Source organism: Trichechus manatus, unplaced genomic scaffold (genome assembly GCF_000243295.1).
Source record: "Trichechus manatus latirostris isolate Lorelei unplaced genomic scaffold, TriManLat1.0 scaffold00042, whole genome shotgun sequence".
Lineage (NCBI taxonomy): Eukaryota > Metazoa > Chordata > Mammalia > Sirenia > Trichechidae > Trichechus > Trichechus manatus.
Window position 1 is genome coordinate 16,345,089 of NW_004443978.1, and position 19,157 is coordinate 16,364,245.

A 19,157-nucleotide genomic window follows, 5' to 3' on the forward strand; every position below is an offset into this window, starting at 1 on the left:
GGGGTTAGCGGTTGGGGTCTCATAACAATGTATGTTAAAAAAAATTCTGTATTGGAGACTAACTTGAAATGTAAACTTCATTTAATTACAAGAATAAAAAAAAAAAAAAAGATGAATTGTTGCCCTGGCAGTGTCCTAATATGATCAGTGAAGTTTTATTTTATTTATCTCTATATTTTTTAATCTGTCTTTTTATTTATTTATATGCAAATTAATGGAATTTTATATATTTGTTATGTTTCAATCCATTGACTACATTATTATTTATTTTTTCCCTTGTATTTAGAAACTCCGTTATTAGGTGAATGTATATTTAGGACTGTTATGTTTTCTTGACACACTGACCCTTTTATCATTATAAAAGGTCCCTCTTTATAGCTAGATACTCCTCTTTGTTTTGATATTTATTTTGTTTAATATTAATATAATTACACCAGGTGTCTTCTGCTTAGTTCTTGCCTGATATATCATTTTATGCCCTTTCACATTTAACCTATCTTGTTCTTATATTAAAGTATGTCTCTTGTAAACAACTATATTTGCACTATTTAAAAAATGTAGATTGATAATCTGTGCCTTTTAAAAAATACTTATTTCACTGTTGTTGAGAGTATATACCGCAAAACTTACACCAGTTCAGCAGCTTCTACATGTACAATTCAGTGATATGGATTACATTCTTTGAATTGTACAACCATTCTCACCCTCCTTTTCTGAGTTGTTCCTCCCCCATTAACATAAAGTCACTGCCCCCTAAGATTCCTGTCAAATCTTTTGAGTTGCTATTGTCAGTTTGACCCAGTATAGATGGTTCTTAGAAGAGCATAATGCTCAAGGCAAACATTTTTTACTAGTTAAGCTAAACTATTGTTTGATTTTAAGAAAACTTCAGGGGATATTTTTGGTTTAAAGTTAAAAGATGATCTCAGGGCAGTAGTTTCAGGGGTTCATCAACCCTCCATGGCTCCAGAAAGTCTAAAGTCCATGTGTATTTTAAATTCTGCTCTGCATTTCCCTCTTTTGATCAGGATTCTTCTATGGAATCTTTGATCAAAATGTCCAGTAATGGTAGCCGGGCACCATCCAGTTCTTTTGTTCTCATGGCAAAGGAGGCAGTTGTTCAAGGAGACAATTAGCCACACATTCCATATTCTCCTATTCCTGAGTCTCCTTACTCTGTTGCTCCAGGCAAATAGAGACCAATTGTTGTGCCTTGGATGGCTGCTTGCAAGCTTTTAAGACTCCAGGCACTATGCAGTGAACTAGAGAGTAGAAAGAAGCACTAAACACACTATTAGGTGAATTAACTGGGATGTCCCATGAAACTATGACCCTAAACCTCCAAACTAAGGAACCAAATCCCGTAAGATGTTTGACTGTGCTTATGCAGCCTCAGCATCTAGTCTTTTGTTGTTGTTCTTGTAAATATGTCTATCACACAACTGTTGTCAATTCAATTTTTTACACATGTACAACTTATTGACAGCACTTGCAGTAGTTGGCTGTGTATCCTTACCTTTAATCAATGAGATTTTTCCATCGCCATACACCGAAACTCAGTACTCTATAAGCAATAACTCTCCCCATTTTCCCCTCTCTTTCTTGGCAACCCTTAATAAACTTTGGCTTCTATACATGTGTCTTTTCTTGTCTTTTTATATGAGTGAGGTCATACAGTATTTGTCTTTTTGTTATTGACTTATTTCAGTCAGCATAATATCTTCAAGCTACTTCCATATTGTAGCATGTATTAAGACTTCATTTCTCCTACTGGCTAAGTAGTATTCCATTGTATGTATGTACCACAATTTTGTTTATCCATTCATCTGTTGATGGGCATTTAAGTTGTTTCAACCTTTTGGCTATTGTGAATAGTGCTGCAATGAACAACTGATGATCAAGTCTTTGTTTGAGTCTCTGCTTTCAATTCTTTTGGGTATATACCTAAGAGCGGAATTGCTGGATCATATTGTAGTTCTATTTTTAGTTTTTTTAAGGAACTGCCACACTGTTTTCCACAATGACTGTAACATTTTTCATTCCCACCAGCAGTGGCTAAGCATTTCAGTTTCCCCATATCCTTGCCAATATTTGTTGTTTGTTTATTTATTTATTCAAATCTTGGTCATCCAAACCCATTGCCATCGAGTCAATTCTGACTCACAGCAATCCTGTAGAACAGAGTGGAACTGCCCCATAGGGTTTCTAAGGAGCGGCTGGTGGATTCAAACTGTCAGCCTTTTGGTTAGCAGCCTGAGCTCTTAAACACTGAGCCACCAGGGCTCCTTATTCATCCTTGTTGTTGTAGGTGCTGTTGAGTCAGTTCCGACTCATAGCAACCCTGCGTACATCAGAACGAAACACTGCCAATTCCTGCTGCATTCTTATAATCATTGTTATGCTTGAGCCCATTGTTGCAGCCACTGTGTCAGTCCATCTCATTGAGGGTCTTCCTCTTTTTCACTGACCTTCTGCTTTACCAAGCATGATGTCCTTCTCCAGGGACTGATCCTTCAGGATAACATGTCTGAAGTATGTGAGATGTAGTCTTGCCATTGTTGCTTCTACGGAGCATTCTGGTTGTACTTCTTCTAAAATAGATTTGTTCATTTGGCAGTCCGTGGTATATTCAGTATCCTTTGCCAACACCACAGTTCAAAGGTGTCAATTCTTCCTCAATCTTCCCTATTGATTGTCCAGCTTTTGCATGCATATGAGGCGATTGAAAACACCATGGGTTGGGTCAGGCTCACCTTAGTTCTTAAAGTGACGTCTTTGCTTTTTAACACTTTAAAGAGGTCTTTCACGCAAGTAAAATTTTACTGAAGATCATTCAGAAGTGGCTACAACAGAATATCGACAGGGAACTGCCAGAAATTCCAGCTGGATTCAGTAGAGGACGTGGAATGAGGGATATCATTGCTGATGTCAGATGGATCCTGGCTGAAAGCAGAGTCTACCAGAAACATGTTTACCTGTGTTTTATTGACTGTGCAAAGGCATTCGACTGTGTGGATCATAAATTATGGATAACATTGCAAAGAATGGGAATTCCAGAACACTTAATGTGCTCATGAGGAAACTGTACATAGATCAAGAGGCAGAATAAGGGGATACTGCGTGGTTTAAAGTTAGGAAAGGTGTGCATCAGCGTAGTATCCTTTCACCATACCTATTCAATCTGTATGCTGAGCAAATAATCCAAGAAGCTGGGCTATATGAAGAAGAACGGGGCATCAGGATTGGAGGAAGACTCATTAACAACCTATGATATGCAGATGACACAACCTTGCTTGCTGAAAGTGAGGAGGACTTGAAACACTTACTGATGAAGATCAAAGACCACAGCCGTCATAAAGAAAATAAAAGCTCATAACTGGACCAATAAGCAACATCATGATAAACAGGGAAAACATTGACGTTATTAAGGATTTCATTTTACTTGGATCCACAGTCAACATCCATGGAAGCAGCAGTGAAGAAATCAAGATGCATTGCATTGGGCAGATCTGCTGCAAAAGACCTCTTTAAAGTGTTCCAAAGCAAAGACATCACCTTGAAGACTAAGGTGCGCCTACTCAAGCCATGGTGTTTTTGGTCGCCTCCTGTGCATGTGAATGCTGGACTATGAATGGAGAAGACCGAAGAAGAACTGAGGCCTCTGAATTGTGGTGTTGGAGAAGAATATTGAATATGTCATGGACTGCCAAAAGAATGAACAAGTCTGTCTTGGAAGAAGTACAACCAGAATGCTCCTGAGGAGTAAGGATGGCGAGACTATGTCTCACATACTTTGGACAAGTTGTCAGGAGGGATCAGTCTCTGGAGAAGGACATCATGCTTGGTAAAGTAGAGGATCAGCAAAAAAAGGAAGACCCTCAATGACATGGATTGACACAGTGGCTGCAACAATGGGCTTAAGCATGGCAACGATTGTGAGATTGGTGCAGGACCAGGCTGTTTTTTGTTCTGTTGTACATAGGGTTGCTATGAGTTGGAACCGACTCAATGGCACTTAACAACAACAACAACAAAGAGGTCTTTTGCAACAGATTTGCCAAGTGTAACGCGTCTTTTGATTTCTTGACTGCTGTATCCATGGGTGTTGATTGTGAATTTGAGTAGAATGAAATCCTTGACAACTTCAATGTTTTCTCCGTTTTTTATGATGTTGTTTATTGGTCCAGTTGTCAGCATTTTTGTTTTCTTTATGTTGAGATATAATCCATACTGAAGATTGTGGTCTTTGGTCTTTATCAGTAAGTGCTTCAAGTCCTCTTTGCTTTCAGCAAGCAAAGTTGTGCCATCTGCATATCGCACGTTGTTAAAGAATCTTCCTCCAATCCTGATGCTGTGTTGTCCTTCATATAGTCCAGCTTCTTGGATTATTTGCTCAGCATACAGATTGAAGAGTCATTCTAGTGGGAGTGAAATGGTATCTCATTGTGGTTTTGATTTACATCGCTTTGATGGCTGATGATGCTGAGCATCTTTTCATATGTTCAGTGGCCATTTGAATGTCCTCTTTGGTGAAATATCTATTCGAGTCCGTTGCCCATCTTAGGATTTGGTTATTTTTCTTTTTGTTGTTAATTTGTTGAAGTTTTATATATATTTTGGTTATTAGGTTCTTGTTGGTTATATGGTTTTTGAAGATATTCTCCCAGTCGTTAGCTTGTCTTTTAACTTTTTTTGTAAAACCTTTTAATTTTTATGAGGTCCCATTTATTTATTTTGTTTTTTACTGTTTGTGCTTTTGTTAGTATATTGGATAATCTATTGTTAAAAGCTTGACCTGACAGCATTGCCCCTTCTTTTTCTTCTAAGAATTTTATGGTCTTAGTTTTCACATTTAGGTCCTTAATCTTTTTTGAATTTATTTTCCTGTATGGTGTGAGGCATGGGTCCTGTTTCATTTTTCTGCATGTGGAAATCCAGTTTTTCCAGCATCATTTATTGAAGAGACTCTTTTTTCCTCATCATATGGACTTGGAACCCTTGTCAAAAATCAGTTGACCATAGATCTGTGTTTTTATTTCTGGGCTCGCAATTCTGTTTCCTTGGTCTGTGTGTCTATTTGTTATACCAATACCAGGCTGTTTGGATTACTGTAGCTGTATAGTATGTTTTAAAATCAGAAAGTATTTATCCTCCTACTTCATCTTCTCTTTCAAGATTGCTTTAATTATTTGAAGCCTCTTCCCATTCCATACAAAGTTGAGGATTCGATCTTCCATTTCTTTAACTAAGACTGTTGGTATTTTGATCGGGACTGTGTTAAATCTGTAGATTGCTTTGGTTAATATTGACATCTTAACAGTATTAGTTCTTCCAATCCATAAACATGGAACATCTTTCCATTTATTTAAGTGTTCTTTAATCTCTTTCATTAGTGTTTTAAAATTTTCGTTGTACATTTCCTTAATGTTCCTAATTAAGTTTATCCCTAAGTATTTTATTCTCTTAGATGCTATTGTAAATGGAATTGCTTCCCTAATTTCCCTTTCAGATTTCTCATTGCTGGTAGATAGAAACCCAACTGATTTTTTGTTTGTTGACCTTGTACCCTGCAACTTTGCTTAATTCTTTTTTTAATTCTAGAAGTTTTCTTCCAGATTCTGGGATTTTCTGTACATGAAGTCATATCATCCACAGATAGAGTTAATTTTACTTCTTTATTTCCAATCTGGATACGTTTTGTTTCTTTTTTTTTTTGTCTTATTGCTCTGGCTAGGATGTCTAATACAATATTGAATAGAAGTAGTGAGATCTGGCACCCTCGTCTTGTTTCCAATTTCAAGGGGAAAGCTTTCAGTCTTTCTTCATTAAATATAATGTTAGTTGTTGGCTTTTTATGTATACCCTGAATCATATTGATTGATTTCTCTTCTATTCCAATCATCTTTAGGGTTTTCATCAAGAAAAGGTTTTGGATTTTACCAAATGCTTTTCCTGCATTCATAGAGATGATCATGCAGTTCTTTTTCATTGTTGTATTGATGTAATATATTATGTTGATTGATTTTCTAATGTTGTATGACCCCTGCATTCCTGGAATAAATCCTGCTTGGTCATGGTGTATGACTCTTTCAATATGCTGTTGGATTCTGTTCACTAGTATTTTGTTGAGGATTTTTGCATCTAGATATTAACCTATAGTTTTTCTTATGGTATCTTTGTCTGGTTTGAGTATCAGGGTTATGTTTGCTCAAAGAATAAATTAGGGAGTATTCCTTAATTCTTTATCTTTTGGAAGAGTTTAGACAGTATTGATGCCAATTCTTCTCTAAATGTATGCTAGAATTTTCTGGTGAAGCCATCTGGTCCAATATTTTTTGTTATTGTTGTTGTTGGGAGGTTTTTTGATCATTGATTATATCTCTTCACTTGGTATGGATCTGTTGAGACTTTTATTTCTTCTTGAGTCAGTTTTTGTAGGTTGTGTTCCTTTAAAAAATTGTCCATTTCATCTAGATTATTGAGTTTGTTGACATACAGTTTTTCATAATATTCTGTCATAATTTTATTTATTTCTATCAGAGCAGTTGTTTTGTCTCCTCTTTCATTCCTTATTTTGGTTATTTGCATCTGTTCTCTTTTTTTTCTTTGTCAGTCTAGGTAAAATTTGGTCAATTTTATTGATCTTTTCAAAGAACCAGCTTGTGGTTTTGTTGATTCTATTGTTTTTATGTTTTTCAATTTTATTTATTTCTGCTCTGATCTTTGTTATTTCCTTTCTTCTGGAGTTTTAGGCTTAGTTTGCTCTTCTGTTTCTCATTTCTGGAGTTGTAAAGTTAGGCTGTTGATTTGAGATCTTTCTTCTGTTTTCATGTAGGCATTTATTTCCCTCTATAAGTTTCCCTCTGACTACTGCCTTTACTGCATCCTAAAGATTTTTATGTATTGTGTTTTCATTTTCATTTGACTCTAAGAAATTTGATTTCTTCCTTGATCCATTGGTAGTTTAATAGTATGTTTTTTAATTTCCATGTTTGTGTATTTTTCAGTCTTTTTTCTGTTACTGATTTCTGGCTTTTCTCCATTGTGGTCGGAGAAAATACTTTATATGATTTCAGTCTTTTAAAATTTATCCAGACTTGGTTTGTGACCTAACATGGTTTATCCTGGAGAATGATCCATGTGCACTCTAGTAGAATGTATATTGTGCTGTTGTTGAATGGAGTGTTCTGTATATGCCTCTTAAGTCTAGTTGGTCTATAGTGTCATTCAGGTCCTGTCTTTCCTTGTTGATCTTCTTTCTGACTGTTCTGTCCAATATCGTAAGTTTCATATTGAAGTCTGTAACTATTAATGTAGTGCTATCTATTTCTTGCTTGAATTCTATCAGTTTGCTTTATATATTTAGGTGCTCCCATGTCGGGTGCATATATATTTATGATTGTTAAGTCTTCTTGATTAATTGACCCTTTCATCACTATGTACTGTCTTTATCTCTTCTAACAGATTTGGTAATTTGTGCCCTTTACATGGAGTCTTTAGTCCACTTACATTTAATGTAATTATTGAAATTCTTGGGCTGAATCTGCAATCTTGCTTTTTGTTTTCTGTTTATCCTTTTTTTCCTTTGTTCCTCTGTTTCATTTTTTTCCTACCTTCCTTTGTGTTAATTGAATAATTTTTAACATTTCATTTTTTCTCCTTATTGATGTATTTGCTATACTTATATATATATTATGTCTTTTGCAGTTGCCATAGAGATTACATTTTGTATCATTAATTTACCATTACTTTAGAATAATAATACCTTACTTTATATATAAGTACCTTTTAGCAGTATAGATCCATTTATATGCCTTCCCACTTCTCTGAGCTTTTGGCATATATTTTAATGTCTATATTATAGTATAAATTCCACAATACATTTTTCCTTTAATCAACAGTTGTCTTTAAAGAAATTTACACATACCATATTTTTACAGAAATAACACATGCCTGCTGCGTTTGTTTGCCAACCATGCCCTACACTTGCAAGGTATTTTCATAAGCATGCTATGCTAATTTTTTTACAGCAACATGTAAAAAAAAATTGGCATAGCAGCACTTATGAAAATACCCCATAAGGGGAGGATGCCATTGGCAAACATAGAAAGCATGAATTTTTGCATAAAAATACAGTACACACACATACCCACTTAGTTCATCTTTCCGGTTCCCCTTTATTTCTTCCTGAAAAACCAAGCTTCTATCTGGTCGTATTTCTCTTTTTCTTAAATGATGTCTTTTACCATTTTGTATAGTTAAGGTCTGCTGGCAATGAGTCTTCTCAGCTTCGTGTATCTGAAATACCTTTCTTTGTTTTCATTATTTTTTAAATTTATTTTAATATTTATTGGCTAGATTATTGGCTCACAATGAAACAAAAAATGATATTTATTAACTTGGTTTCTTTTTTAAACTACAATGCAAAATGTTTAATGTTCCCCTTTAACTTCAGTTTTTTAAAAATTTTCTTTTTTGGGGTTAAATATATATAACAAAAAATTGCCATTTTTAAGTGTATAATTCAGTAATGTTAATTACATTCATCAGATTGTGCAACTATCACTATTATCTATCTCCAAAACTTTTTCATCACCCCAAACAGAAATTCAGTATCCCTTCAAAATTAGCATCTCATTCTCTCCTCTCCCCAACCCTGGCAACCCCTAATAAATTTTTGTCTCTATGCATTTGCCTATTCTAGATACTTTATGTAAGTGGGATTGTACAATATTTGTCCTTTTGTGTCTGATTTATTTTACTTAGCATAATGTTTTCAATATTCACCCGTGTCGTTGCATGTATCAGAACTTCATTTCTCTTTATGATTGAATAATTTTCCTTGCTCTCTCTCTTGTTTTTCTTTTGTAAGTTTGACCAGTGATTTGTTGGTCTTTTCAAAGAACCAACTTTTGGTCTTGTTGATTCTTTCTATTATTTTTCTGTTCTGTATTTCATTAATTTCTGCTCTAATCTTTATTATTTCCTTTCTTCTGGTGCCTGTGGGCTTCTTTTGCTGTTCTCTATTTGTTCAAGTTGTAGGGTTAATATTTTGATTTTGGCCCTCTTTTCTTTTTGGATGTATGCATTTATTGCTATAAATTGACCTCTATGTACTGCTTTTGCTTTGACCTAAAGGTTTTGGTATGATGTATTTTCATTGTCACTTGATTCTGGGAATTTTTTGATTCTCTCTTTGATTTCTTTTATTACCCAGTTGTTTATAGCGAGGTGTTATTCAGTTTCCATGTATTTGATTTTTTTTTCCCTTGATCTTCCTGTTATTGATTTCTACTTTTTTGATGTTGTGATCAGAGAGAAAACTTTATATGATTTTGAAGTTTTGGATTTTATTAAGCGTTGCTTTGTGGCCTAAAATGTAGTCTATTCTGGAGAGTTTTCCCTGTGAGTTGGAAAAGAATGTATACTTTGCGGCTGTTGGGTGGAATGTTCTATATATGTTTCTGAGGTCAAGTTGGTTGATTTTGGCCATTAGATCTTCTGTATCTTTGTTGAGTTTCTTTCTGGCTGTGCGATAGGGGCTAGCAAGTCGGGGCGAGGCTGACCTGAGGATCAGTGTGTAAGGAGTGCAGGTGGCTTATAGGTCTAGGTGGAAGAAGGAAACAAAAGAAAGAAAATAAAGAGAAAAAAACATAAATGGCAGCGCTGTGGGAGCCAGCAAGTGGGGGTAGGGTGGACCCAGGATGGTGACAGGCCATGGCTCTCTAGCCATGGCAGTGCAGTGGGGTCCAGTGGTGGGGGGAGGAGGTGGCGTACAGGGCTGGGTGGGAGGGAGGCAGGAAGAACAGGAAGAAAGAGAAGAGAAAAAAAGAATAAAATAAAATTTTTTTTTTAATTAAAAAAATTGGCAGTGCAGTAGGGACTGGCAAGTGAGGGCAGGGTGGACCTGATGGCTAGTTGGATGAGAAGGGACATATGAGACTAGGTGAGAGTAAGAAAGAAGAAAAAAGCAAACAAACAACAACAAAAAAAAGAAAAAGGCAGTACAGTGGGAGCTGACAGGTGGAGGCGGGACAGACTCAGGTTGGTGGGGGGTTGGTGGCTGTCTAGCCACAGCGATGTTGCGTGGCCCAGCAAGAAGTGGGGGAGGTGGTGTATGGGGCTAGGTAGAGGAGAGAAAGAAAAGGAAGAAAGGGGAAGAATGGCACAGAAGGAGCTGGTGGGTGGGGACAGAGTGGACCCAGGGTGGTGGCGGGCCTGTGGCTCTCTAGCTGAATGGTGCAGCATGGTCTGTTGGGAAGGGGTGCAGGTAGCGTACAGAGCAGAAGAATGAGGGATCGGAAAGTGTGTTTCTCTGGTTACCGGGTGTTTTGTCTCCTGTTGGGAGCTCTATGAAGTTGCCTTCCTGTACTGCCTGTCCGGTGTCATTGCTGCGTATGTCCAAGATGGCGACGCCATGCTGCGTTTGGTGGCAGGGGACCTCCACTCTGTATCTCTGCTCGTTCTCTGTTTTGTCAGTTTCTTCTTCCATTTGGTGTTTGATCTTGTTCTTTATCCCTTCATTTGATGGTTAGGGTTACAGGATGTTTGTATCTGTTTTTCTTAGTTTTTCAGGTCTTTGTTGCAGAGGGTTGACATGGTGCATCTGTCTACGGTGCCATGTTAGAGAGTATATTGATACTATATTTTTATTTCAAGTGTTTCTATTTTATTCATTTTTATAATTTTTTTCTGCTGAATTTTCCTATTTTTTATGAATTTTCCCCCTTTTTGGCTAGATCCTTTACTGTATTTATTATAGTTAACTTAAAATTCTTATCTCATAATTCCAGCATCTGAGGTATTAGTAGTCTGCTTTTGTTGATTGTTTCTTCTCTTGATTATGATCACCCCCCCCCCCTTTTTCTTTTTTTTTTGCTTTTTCGTCTGTCTTATAATTACTGAATGTATGCCTGAAATTGTGTGTGAAAAACAGAAGAGACTGAAGGAAATGTTTATAACTAGAAAAGGGTATACTTCTTTCTCTTACAGGCTTATAGGCATCTAGCGTGAGGGATTGATTGCTGCTGGATGTTCTTGCAGCAGTAGATACAGTTCACTGTTGTCTTCAGATGTTTCGAGGGTAGTGTCAGGACTTACTCTTCATCAGAGCTTGGAATCTGAGCACCAGCAAGACTCCTGAAATCTCTTTATTCATTATAGCCCATCTGTCAGCTTTCAGAATTATTGGACAACTTCTCTCTCTTTCCCTTTCTCTCCTTTACAGCCTCGCTGCCAGCTTATTGGATACCTAGGGAGATTTCAACCTCCACCCATATATTTCTGCACTTTGTGAGATCTTCCTCTGTCTTGCTGCTCTGCCCTCACACTTTTGAGGACGGCTGCAGTGCACACAGGGAATGCCTAATGTGCCTCTGAGGTATTTTTCTCAGCTCTCCTGACCTTCTACTCTTTTGTGGCTGCTGCTTTTTACTAGGTGATGTCTCTGTGCACCCAGGTTGTCACAGGATAGCCTCTCTGGTTTTCCTGCCCTTCAGCATGCTGCTTCATTGTACTTAGGGAAAGATCTTTGTGCCTGGGCATGTGGATGTGTCTCTGCTGTCCTGTCCTGCCCCAAGTTTTTGACCTGCAGGAAAGAATTGGTGAATGGATTCTAACTTGCTTGGTGTATTGGTTTTCTAGGGTTGCTGAAACAAAATAACACACATTGCTTATTAGAACAGATATTCATTGTCTCACAGTTATGGGGTCTAGAAGTTCAAATCAGGATACTGACTATGTTGATTCCTTCTGAGGATTGAGAGAGAGAAAGTGTTCCATGCCTCTCTTCTAGCTCTGGTAGCTCCAGGTGTTTCTTAGGAGTTTCAGCTTCACATGGAGTCCTTCTTTTGTCTCCCTGTGTCTATGTATCTTCTCCTATTTTACAAAGACATAAGTCGTATAGGATTAGAACTCACCCTACTTCAGTTTGAACTCATGTTAACCTAACTTATCTTCAAAGACTTTTTTCAAACAGGGTCAAGTTCATAGGTATAGGGGTTAGGATCTCAGCGTATCTTTTTGTAGGACACAATTTAATTCATAAAACTTGGTGAATGGAACTTCTCTGGATTCTAATTCATCATGCTAGCCCACACATGGTCTTTTAAATTTGTTAAAGTTCACCTATTGTATTTTTACGCAAGTAATGCACGTGTTCTACATTTGTTTGCCAACTGTGCCATTCCCCATGAGGTGTTTTCATAAGCTTGCTATGCTAATTTTTTTTACATGTTGCTGTAAAAGAAATTAGCATAGCACACTTAAGAAAATACCTTGCAGGGAGAAGATACATAGTTGGCAAATGAACATAGGATATGCACATTGTTTGTGTAAAAATACGGTAATTTCTCCTTATCCTCATCTATGTCATTTCTCCTTTTTTCCGTTGCTTCATCAGAGATAAAAGGGGCTGTGAACCTCTTCTCTACTGGTAAAGGCTTGTCCCTTTCTGGAATTTAGTTCATTGAGATATATTTGTGTTCTTATCTCTCTGAGTCTTTTGAAAACTATGGTTCTGTAGCTCGTCTGGATTGTTCTCATTATTAGGATAGGAGTGATGGGGTCTTGAGAATATATCCATTAAACTAGAAGTGGAAATCCCAGGGATTATTTTCTGCAGACTTGCAAGACAAATGAAATAATTTGGAATTGTTATTCTTTTTACTAGTAAAATCGTTCTGTCTTTTGTCAATGAAAGGCCTTCAAGTTTACTTCTTTGGCGTTAGACAATATTCTCTTTGATAGCTTCCTTGGTTTTAGGTAGAACAAGGTGTCTCAGGCTCCTCTTGGATACTTCTTTAGCCAGAACTGGAACCAATCACTTCTGTAACGATCGCTGTTTCTTTTTTTATGGGAAATTGTATGACTCTAACATGATAATCTAATTTGATAATCTAATTTCAGTATATTTCACGGCAATTTCCGTATTATCCTCCAGGTGATGATAATGTCAGTGTTGCCTTTGTCCCATGGACTTCATGGTCCCAACAGTAAGTATTTTTATTGAAAATGAAAATGAAATTTCAAAATGAAAGTTTGACCTACTGGCTTATAACCAAAGACTTATAGATTTTTAAGAACTCCTTGGGTTCTTAATTTGGGGTTTGTGGACCCAGTGGAACCTATACATGGGTTTTCATGGAGGATTCTGTGAATTTCCTGAGACTCAGTACAAAACTTTAGACAAATACATCTTTTTCTCATGATCAACAAGCGATTAGGAAGCACTATTTAGAGAAATGAACAATCTTAGGTAACTTTGAATAAAAATTTAAATAAATTTCTTCACTAAAATTGTAAGCTGAAAGTAGTATACTGTGGCATAAAGATAAATGAAGCCCTGATACATGCTACAACATGTATGAAACTTGAAAACATTATGCTTAGTGTAATAAGTCAGTCACAAAAGGACAGATATTATATGATCCCACTTTTGTGAAATAGATAGATAGCTGCCATTGAGTCGACTTTGACTCATGGCAACGTTACGTACAGCAGAATGAAATGTTTCCCGGTCCTGCGTCATCCTCACCATCACCGGCATGTTTGGGTCTATTGTTGGGGCTATTGTGCCAATCTATCTCACTGAGGGTCTCCCTTACCCTCACTGGCACTCTGCTTCACCAAACATGATGCTCTCCACCAGCAACTGATTTCCCTAATGACCACATTCAGAGCAAGCAAGTCAGACTGTTCTGTTGTGATCCATAAAGTTTTCATTGGCTAATTTTCAAAAATGGGTCTTCAGGCCTTCCATCCTAGTCTGTCCTAGTCTGGAAGCTCCATTGAAATTTGTCCACCATGGGTGAACTTGCTAGTGTTTGAAATACTGATGGCATAGCTTCGAGCATCACAGCAGCCACCACAGTTAACAAATTGACAGATGGGTGGTGGTGAAATATCTAGAATAGGTAAACATATAGAGACCAAAATCTGTTTATTAGTGGTTACCAGGGATCAGAGGGAGGGGGAAAGAGGGAGTCATTACTTAGGGAGCACTGAGATTCTGTTAAGGGTGATGGAAAAATTTGGAAACACATAGTGGTGATGACTACACAAGATGATGAAAGTAATGTCACTGAATTGTACATGTAAGGAATGTTGAAATGGCAATTTTTTGTTATGTATGCTCACCACAATTAAACAAATAAAAAAATTAATACAGTTAAGTGTATTTCATTTTTAAAATAACATTATTTCCTAATAGTGTAATTGAAAATTCTGAAAAGTGCTAGTTTTTATATTGCCTGTTTGCCTTTTGCTACATGGCTTATTTGAGTGGTCTACCTATATTTTGCTTTTTCCTTCTTTTGTCTGCTTCTGTGATCAGATAAATGCTATTTCATGGTACGATAGCTCTAAGCCCATTTTCTGTATTTTCTTGAATTCTACTCTACTCTAGACAAATGAATATGATTATAGTTTCCCCCATCCTTCCTCAGAACTTTTGTGTGTTGCCCAGCCTCAGAACCACGCTTGATACTGTGTTGAGTAGAGAAAGGGATAAACAATGACTGGTGAGCAGATTTAAGACATTCTTTTTCCATCATCCTTCACAAGGCCTCTAAATACTTGATGTTGTTTTTAAACAGAGTGATCCCAAGTCTGAGTACAGCTTTAAAACTGATGAAATGATTTATATTGCCTCTCCTTTGTACATGGGAATTTATTGAGAAATAACATCTGCTTAAACTTCCTTTTTCAGTTTTTAGAGACATGCTGGCCATTCAAATCACCCCCATAAATCACTTCTAAATTCTAAATCATTAAGAAAATTATTAATCAAATGTTTAATATATATGGCTGGCTTAGTAGTATAGGTTAAATTTATGGTATAGTATAGCTGACTTGCTTACGTTCTTTCTGTTTGTGGGCTTTATACTGCATGTATAATCAATATATATAATGAAATATTTATTTTACTTTTTACATTACTGCATTGTCATTGTTGTTGTTATGACACATGGTGACCCCATGCACAAGGGAGCAAAGTGCTGCCCAGTCCTGTACCACCATGATGATCAGTTGCAGATGGGACCGTTGTGATCCATAGGGTTTTCATTGGCTGATTTTCTGAAGTCGATCACTAGGCCTTTCTTCCTAGTCTGTCTTAGTCTGTAAGCTGCACTGATACCTGTTCATAGCAACATACAAGCCTCCAATGACAAATGGGTGGTAGCAGTGCATGAAGTTCAGTGGCTGGAAATTGAACCTGGGTCTCCCACATGGAAGGGAAGAATTCTACCACTGACCCACTAAATGCCTCTAATTGCATCTATGTTTTGACTCATGAAATGCACACCATGCACAATATGGCTTTGATCCAAAATGAAATCTCCAATTTTAACATTGTTCCTTTGGGACCTGCTTGGTGACTGTCTGTAGAACTTTACAGTTAAAACTGGGGGCTATCTGCAATCCTAATTCTTGGTATCAGAACCTTTTCTGTTATTTATCTTCAGGTAATTCACCATGCGTCTGTTAGTTTCTTGTGCTGTGATGGCTTGTGTGTTGCTGTGATGCTGGAAGCTATGCCACTGGTATTTCAAATACCAGCAGTATCACCCATGGCTGAGCTTCCAGACTAAGACAAACTAGGTAGAAGGACTTCTTGATCTACTTCTAAAAATTAGCTAGTGAAAACCTTTATGAATAGCAGCACAACATTGTTTGATATAGTGCTGAAAGATGAGCCCTTCAGATTAGAAGGCACTCAAAATATGACTGGGGAAGAGCTGCCTTCTCCAAGTGGAGTTGACCTTAATGACATGGATGGAATAAAGCTTTTGGGACTTTCATTTGCTGATGTACTATGACTCAAAATGAGAAGAAACAGCTGCAACATCCATTAATAATTAGAATGTATGAAGTATGAGTCTGTGAAAATTGGAAATCATCAAAAATGAAATGGAATGCATAAACATCAATATCCTAGGCATTAGTGAGCTGAAATGGACTGGTGTTGGCCATTTTGAATTGGAAAATTCTATGGTCTACTATGCTGGAAATGATGAAGAGGAATGGCATTGCATTCATCATCAAAAAGAGCATTTCAAGATCTATCCTGAAGTACAATGCTGTCAGTGATAGGAAAATATCCATATGCCTACAAGGAAGACCAGTTAAAACGACTATTATTCAAATTTATGCACCAACCACTAAGGCCAAAGATGAAGAAATTGAAGATTTTTACCAACTTCTGCAGTTTGAAATTGATCAAACATATAATCAAGATGCATTGATGGTTACTGGTGATTGGAATGCAAAAGTTGGAAACAAAAAAAGAAGGAACTGTAGTTGGCAAATATGGCCTTAGTGATAGAAACAATGCTGGAGATGGCATGATGGAATTTTGTAGGACCAATGACTTCTTCATTGCAAATACTTTTTTTGAACAACATAAATGATAACTGTACATGTGGACCTCACCAGATGGAATACACAAGAATCAAATCGACTACATCTGTGCAAAGAGATGATGGAAAAGTTCAATATCATCAGTCAGATCAACGCCAGGGGCCAACTGTGGGACAGATGATCAATTGCTCATATGCATGTTCAAGTTGAAGCTGAAAAAAATTAAAACAAGTACACGAGAGCCAAAGTATGACCTTGAGTGTATCCCACCTGAATTTAGAGACCATCTCAAGAATAGATTTGATGCTTTGAACACAAATGACTGAAGACCAGACAAGTTGTGGGGTGACACCAAGGACATTATACATGAAGAAAGCAAGAGGTCATTAAAAAGACAGGAAAGAAAGAAAAAACCAAAGTAGATGTCAGAAGAGACTCTGGAACTTGCCCTTGCATGTAGAGTAGCTAAAACGAAAGGAAGAAATGATGAAGTAAAGGAGCTGAATAAAAGATTTCAAAGGGCATCTCGAGAAGACAAAGTAAAGTATTACAATGAAACATGTAAAGGCCTGAAGTTAGAAAACCAAAAGGGAGGAACATGCTCAGCATTACTCAGGTTGAAAGAACTGAAGACAAAATTCAAGCCTCGCATTGCCCTATTGAAGCATTCTACCAGCAAAATATTAGACGACACAGGAAGCATCAAAAGATAATGGAAGGAATACACAGAGTCACTGTACCAAAAAAATTGGTCGATGTTCAGCCATTTCAGGAGGTAGCACATGATTAAGAACTGATGGTACTGAAGGAAGACGTCCAAGCTACACTGAAGGCATTGGCAAAAAAACAGCCTCCAGAAATTGAGGGAATAGCAATTGAGATATTTCAACAAACGAATGTAGCACTGGAAATGCTCACTCATCTGTGCCAAGAAATTTGGAAGACAGCTACCTGTCCAACCGACTGGAAGAGATCCATATTTGTACCTATCCAAAGAAAGGTGATCCAACAGAATGTGGAAATTATTGAACAATACCATAAATATCCCATGCAAGTATGTTGAAGATCATTCAGAGGCGGTTGCAGCAGTACATTGACAAAGAACTGCCAGAAATTCAAGCCAGATTCAGAAGAGGACATGGAATGAGGGATATCATTGCTGATGTCAGATGGATCTTGGCTGAGAGCAGAGAATACTAGGAGATGTTTACCTGTGTTTTATTGACTATGCAGAGGCATTTGACTGTGTGGATCATAACAAATTATGGATAACATGGTGAAGAATGAGAACTCCAGAACACTGAATTGTGTTCATGAGGAACCTGTACACAGACTAAGAGGCAGTCATTCGACTAGGACAAGAAGATACTGCATGGTTTAAAGTCAGGAAATGTGTGTGTCAGGGTTGTATCCTTTCACCATACTTATTCAATCTGTCTGCTGAGCAAATAATCCGAGAAGTTGGACTATATTAAGGAGAATGCAGCGTGAGGATTGGAGGAAGTCTCATTAATGACCTGCCATATGCAGATGACACAATCTTGCTTGCTGAAATTGAAGAGAACTTGAAGCACTTACTGATGAAGATCAAAGACTACAGCCTGCAGTTTGGATTACCTCAACATAAAGAAAACAAAAATCCTCACAACTGGACCAATAAGATTAAAGTTAAGAATTTCGTTTTACTTGGATCTACAAACAAAGTCCATGGAAGCAGCAGTCAAGAAATCAAATAACATGTTGCATTGAGCAAATCAGCTGCAAAAGACCTCTTTAAAGTGTTGAAAAGCAAAGATTTCACCTTGAAGACCAAATGGGCCTTACGCAAGCCATGGTATTTTCAGTCGCCTCATATGCGTGTGAAAGCTGGACAATGAATAAGGAAAACCAAAGAAGAATTGATGGCTTTGAATTATGGTGTTAATGAAGAATACTGAATATACCATGGACTGCCAGAAGAACAAACATACCTGTCTTGGAAGAAGTACAGCCAGGGTGCTTTCTAGAAGCAAGGATGGCAAGACTTCGTCTCATATAATTTGGACATGTTATCAGGGGGGATCAATCCCTGGAGAAGGACATCATGCTTGGTAAAGTAGCCTGTCAGCGAAATAGAGGAAGAGCTTCACTGAGATGGATTGACACAGTGACTGCAACAGTGGGTTTAGGCGTAACAACGATCATGAGGATGACACAGGAACCAATGAATCAATGATCTTTTCTCTTCCTCCTTAAAAATAAAGTTCTGTAGGGGGACCTCATACCATCAAGAAAGCGGTGCTGGGAGCTGAGCGCATCCTTTGGACTGGGGTTACTGTGCAGAGAAGCTCCTAGTCCAGGGGAACACCGAAGAGAAGAAGGCCGACAGAAAAAGCCTTCCCCTGGAGCTGACACCCTGAATTTGGACTTTTAGCCTACTTTGACTGTGAGGAAATAAATTTCTCTTTGTTAAAACCATCCACTTGTGGTATTTCTGTTATGGCAGCACTAGATGACTAAGAATTTGGTACCGAGAGTGAGGTGCTGCTCTAACAGATACCTAAAATGTGGAAGTGGTTTTAAAACTGTGAATGGATAGACGTGCGGTAGTGACAGAGGACCAGCAACAGCAGAGAACCTTTGGCAGTAGAGAAGCGGCGGCAGCAGAGAACCAACAGCAGCAGAACCAGGAGACCAGTGCCAGGCGGCACTGGAGCCGACCCACGGAGCAAGAGCTGAGTGCCTGTGTGCATGAGGCTTTCTGGTGGAGTGGGGTGCCTCCGGGCACTTATACCAGTAGAGCTACTGAGCTTTGGAAC

General features: G+C 37.7%; 1 protein-coding gene across 8 annotated transcripts in view; it reads left to right on the forward strand.

Annotated features, from left to right (window-relative positions):
• TASP1 (taspase 1) overlaps positions 1–19,157 on the forward strand; it is a 383,025-nt gene that overhangs the window by 214,418 nt on the left and 149,450 nt on the right. For 2 of the 8 annotated variants that reach the window (XM_023731431.1, XM_023731432.1), the window contains exon 11: positions 12,941–12,992. The exons of the other annotated variants lie outside the window; for them this stretch is intronic. In XM_023731431.1, coding sequence (XP_023587199.1) covers positions 12,941–12,992 — 52 coding nt within the window. The remainder of the gene's footprint in view (positions 1–12,940; positions 12,993–19,157) is intronic. 8 annotated transcript variants of the gene reach the window in all.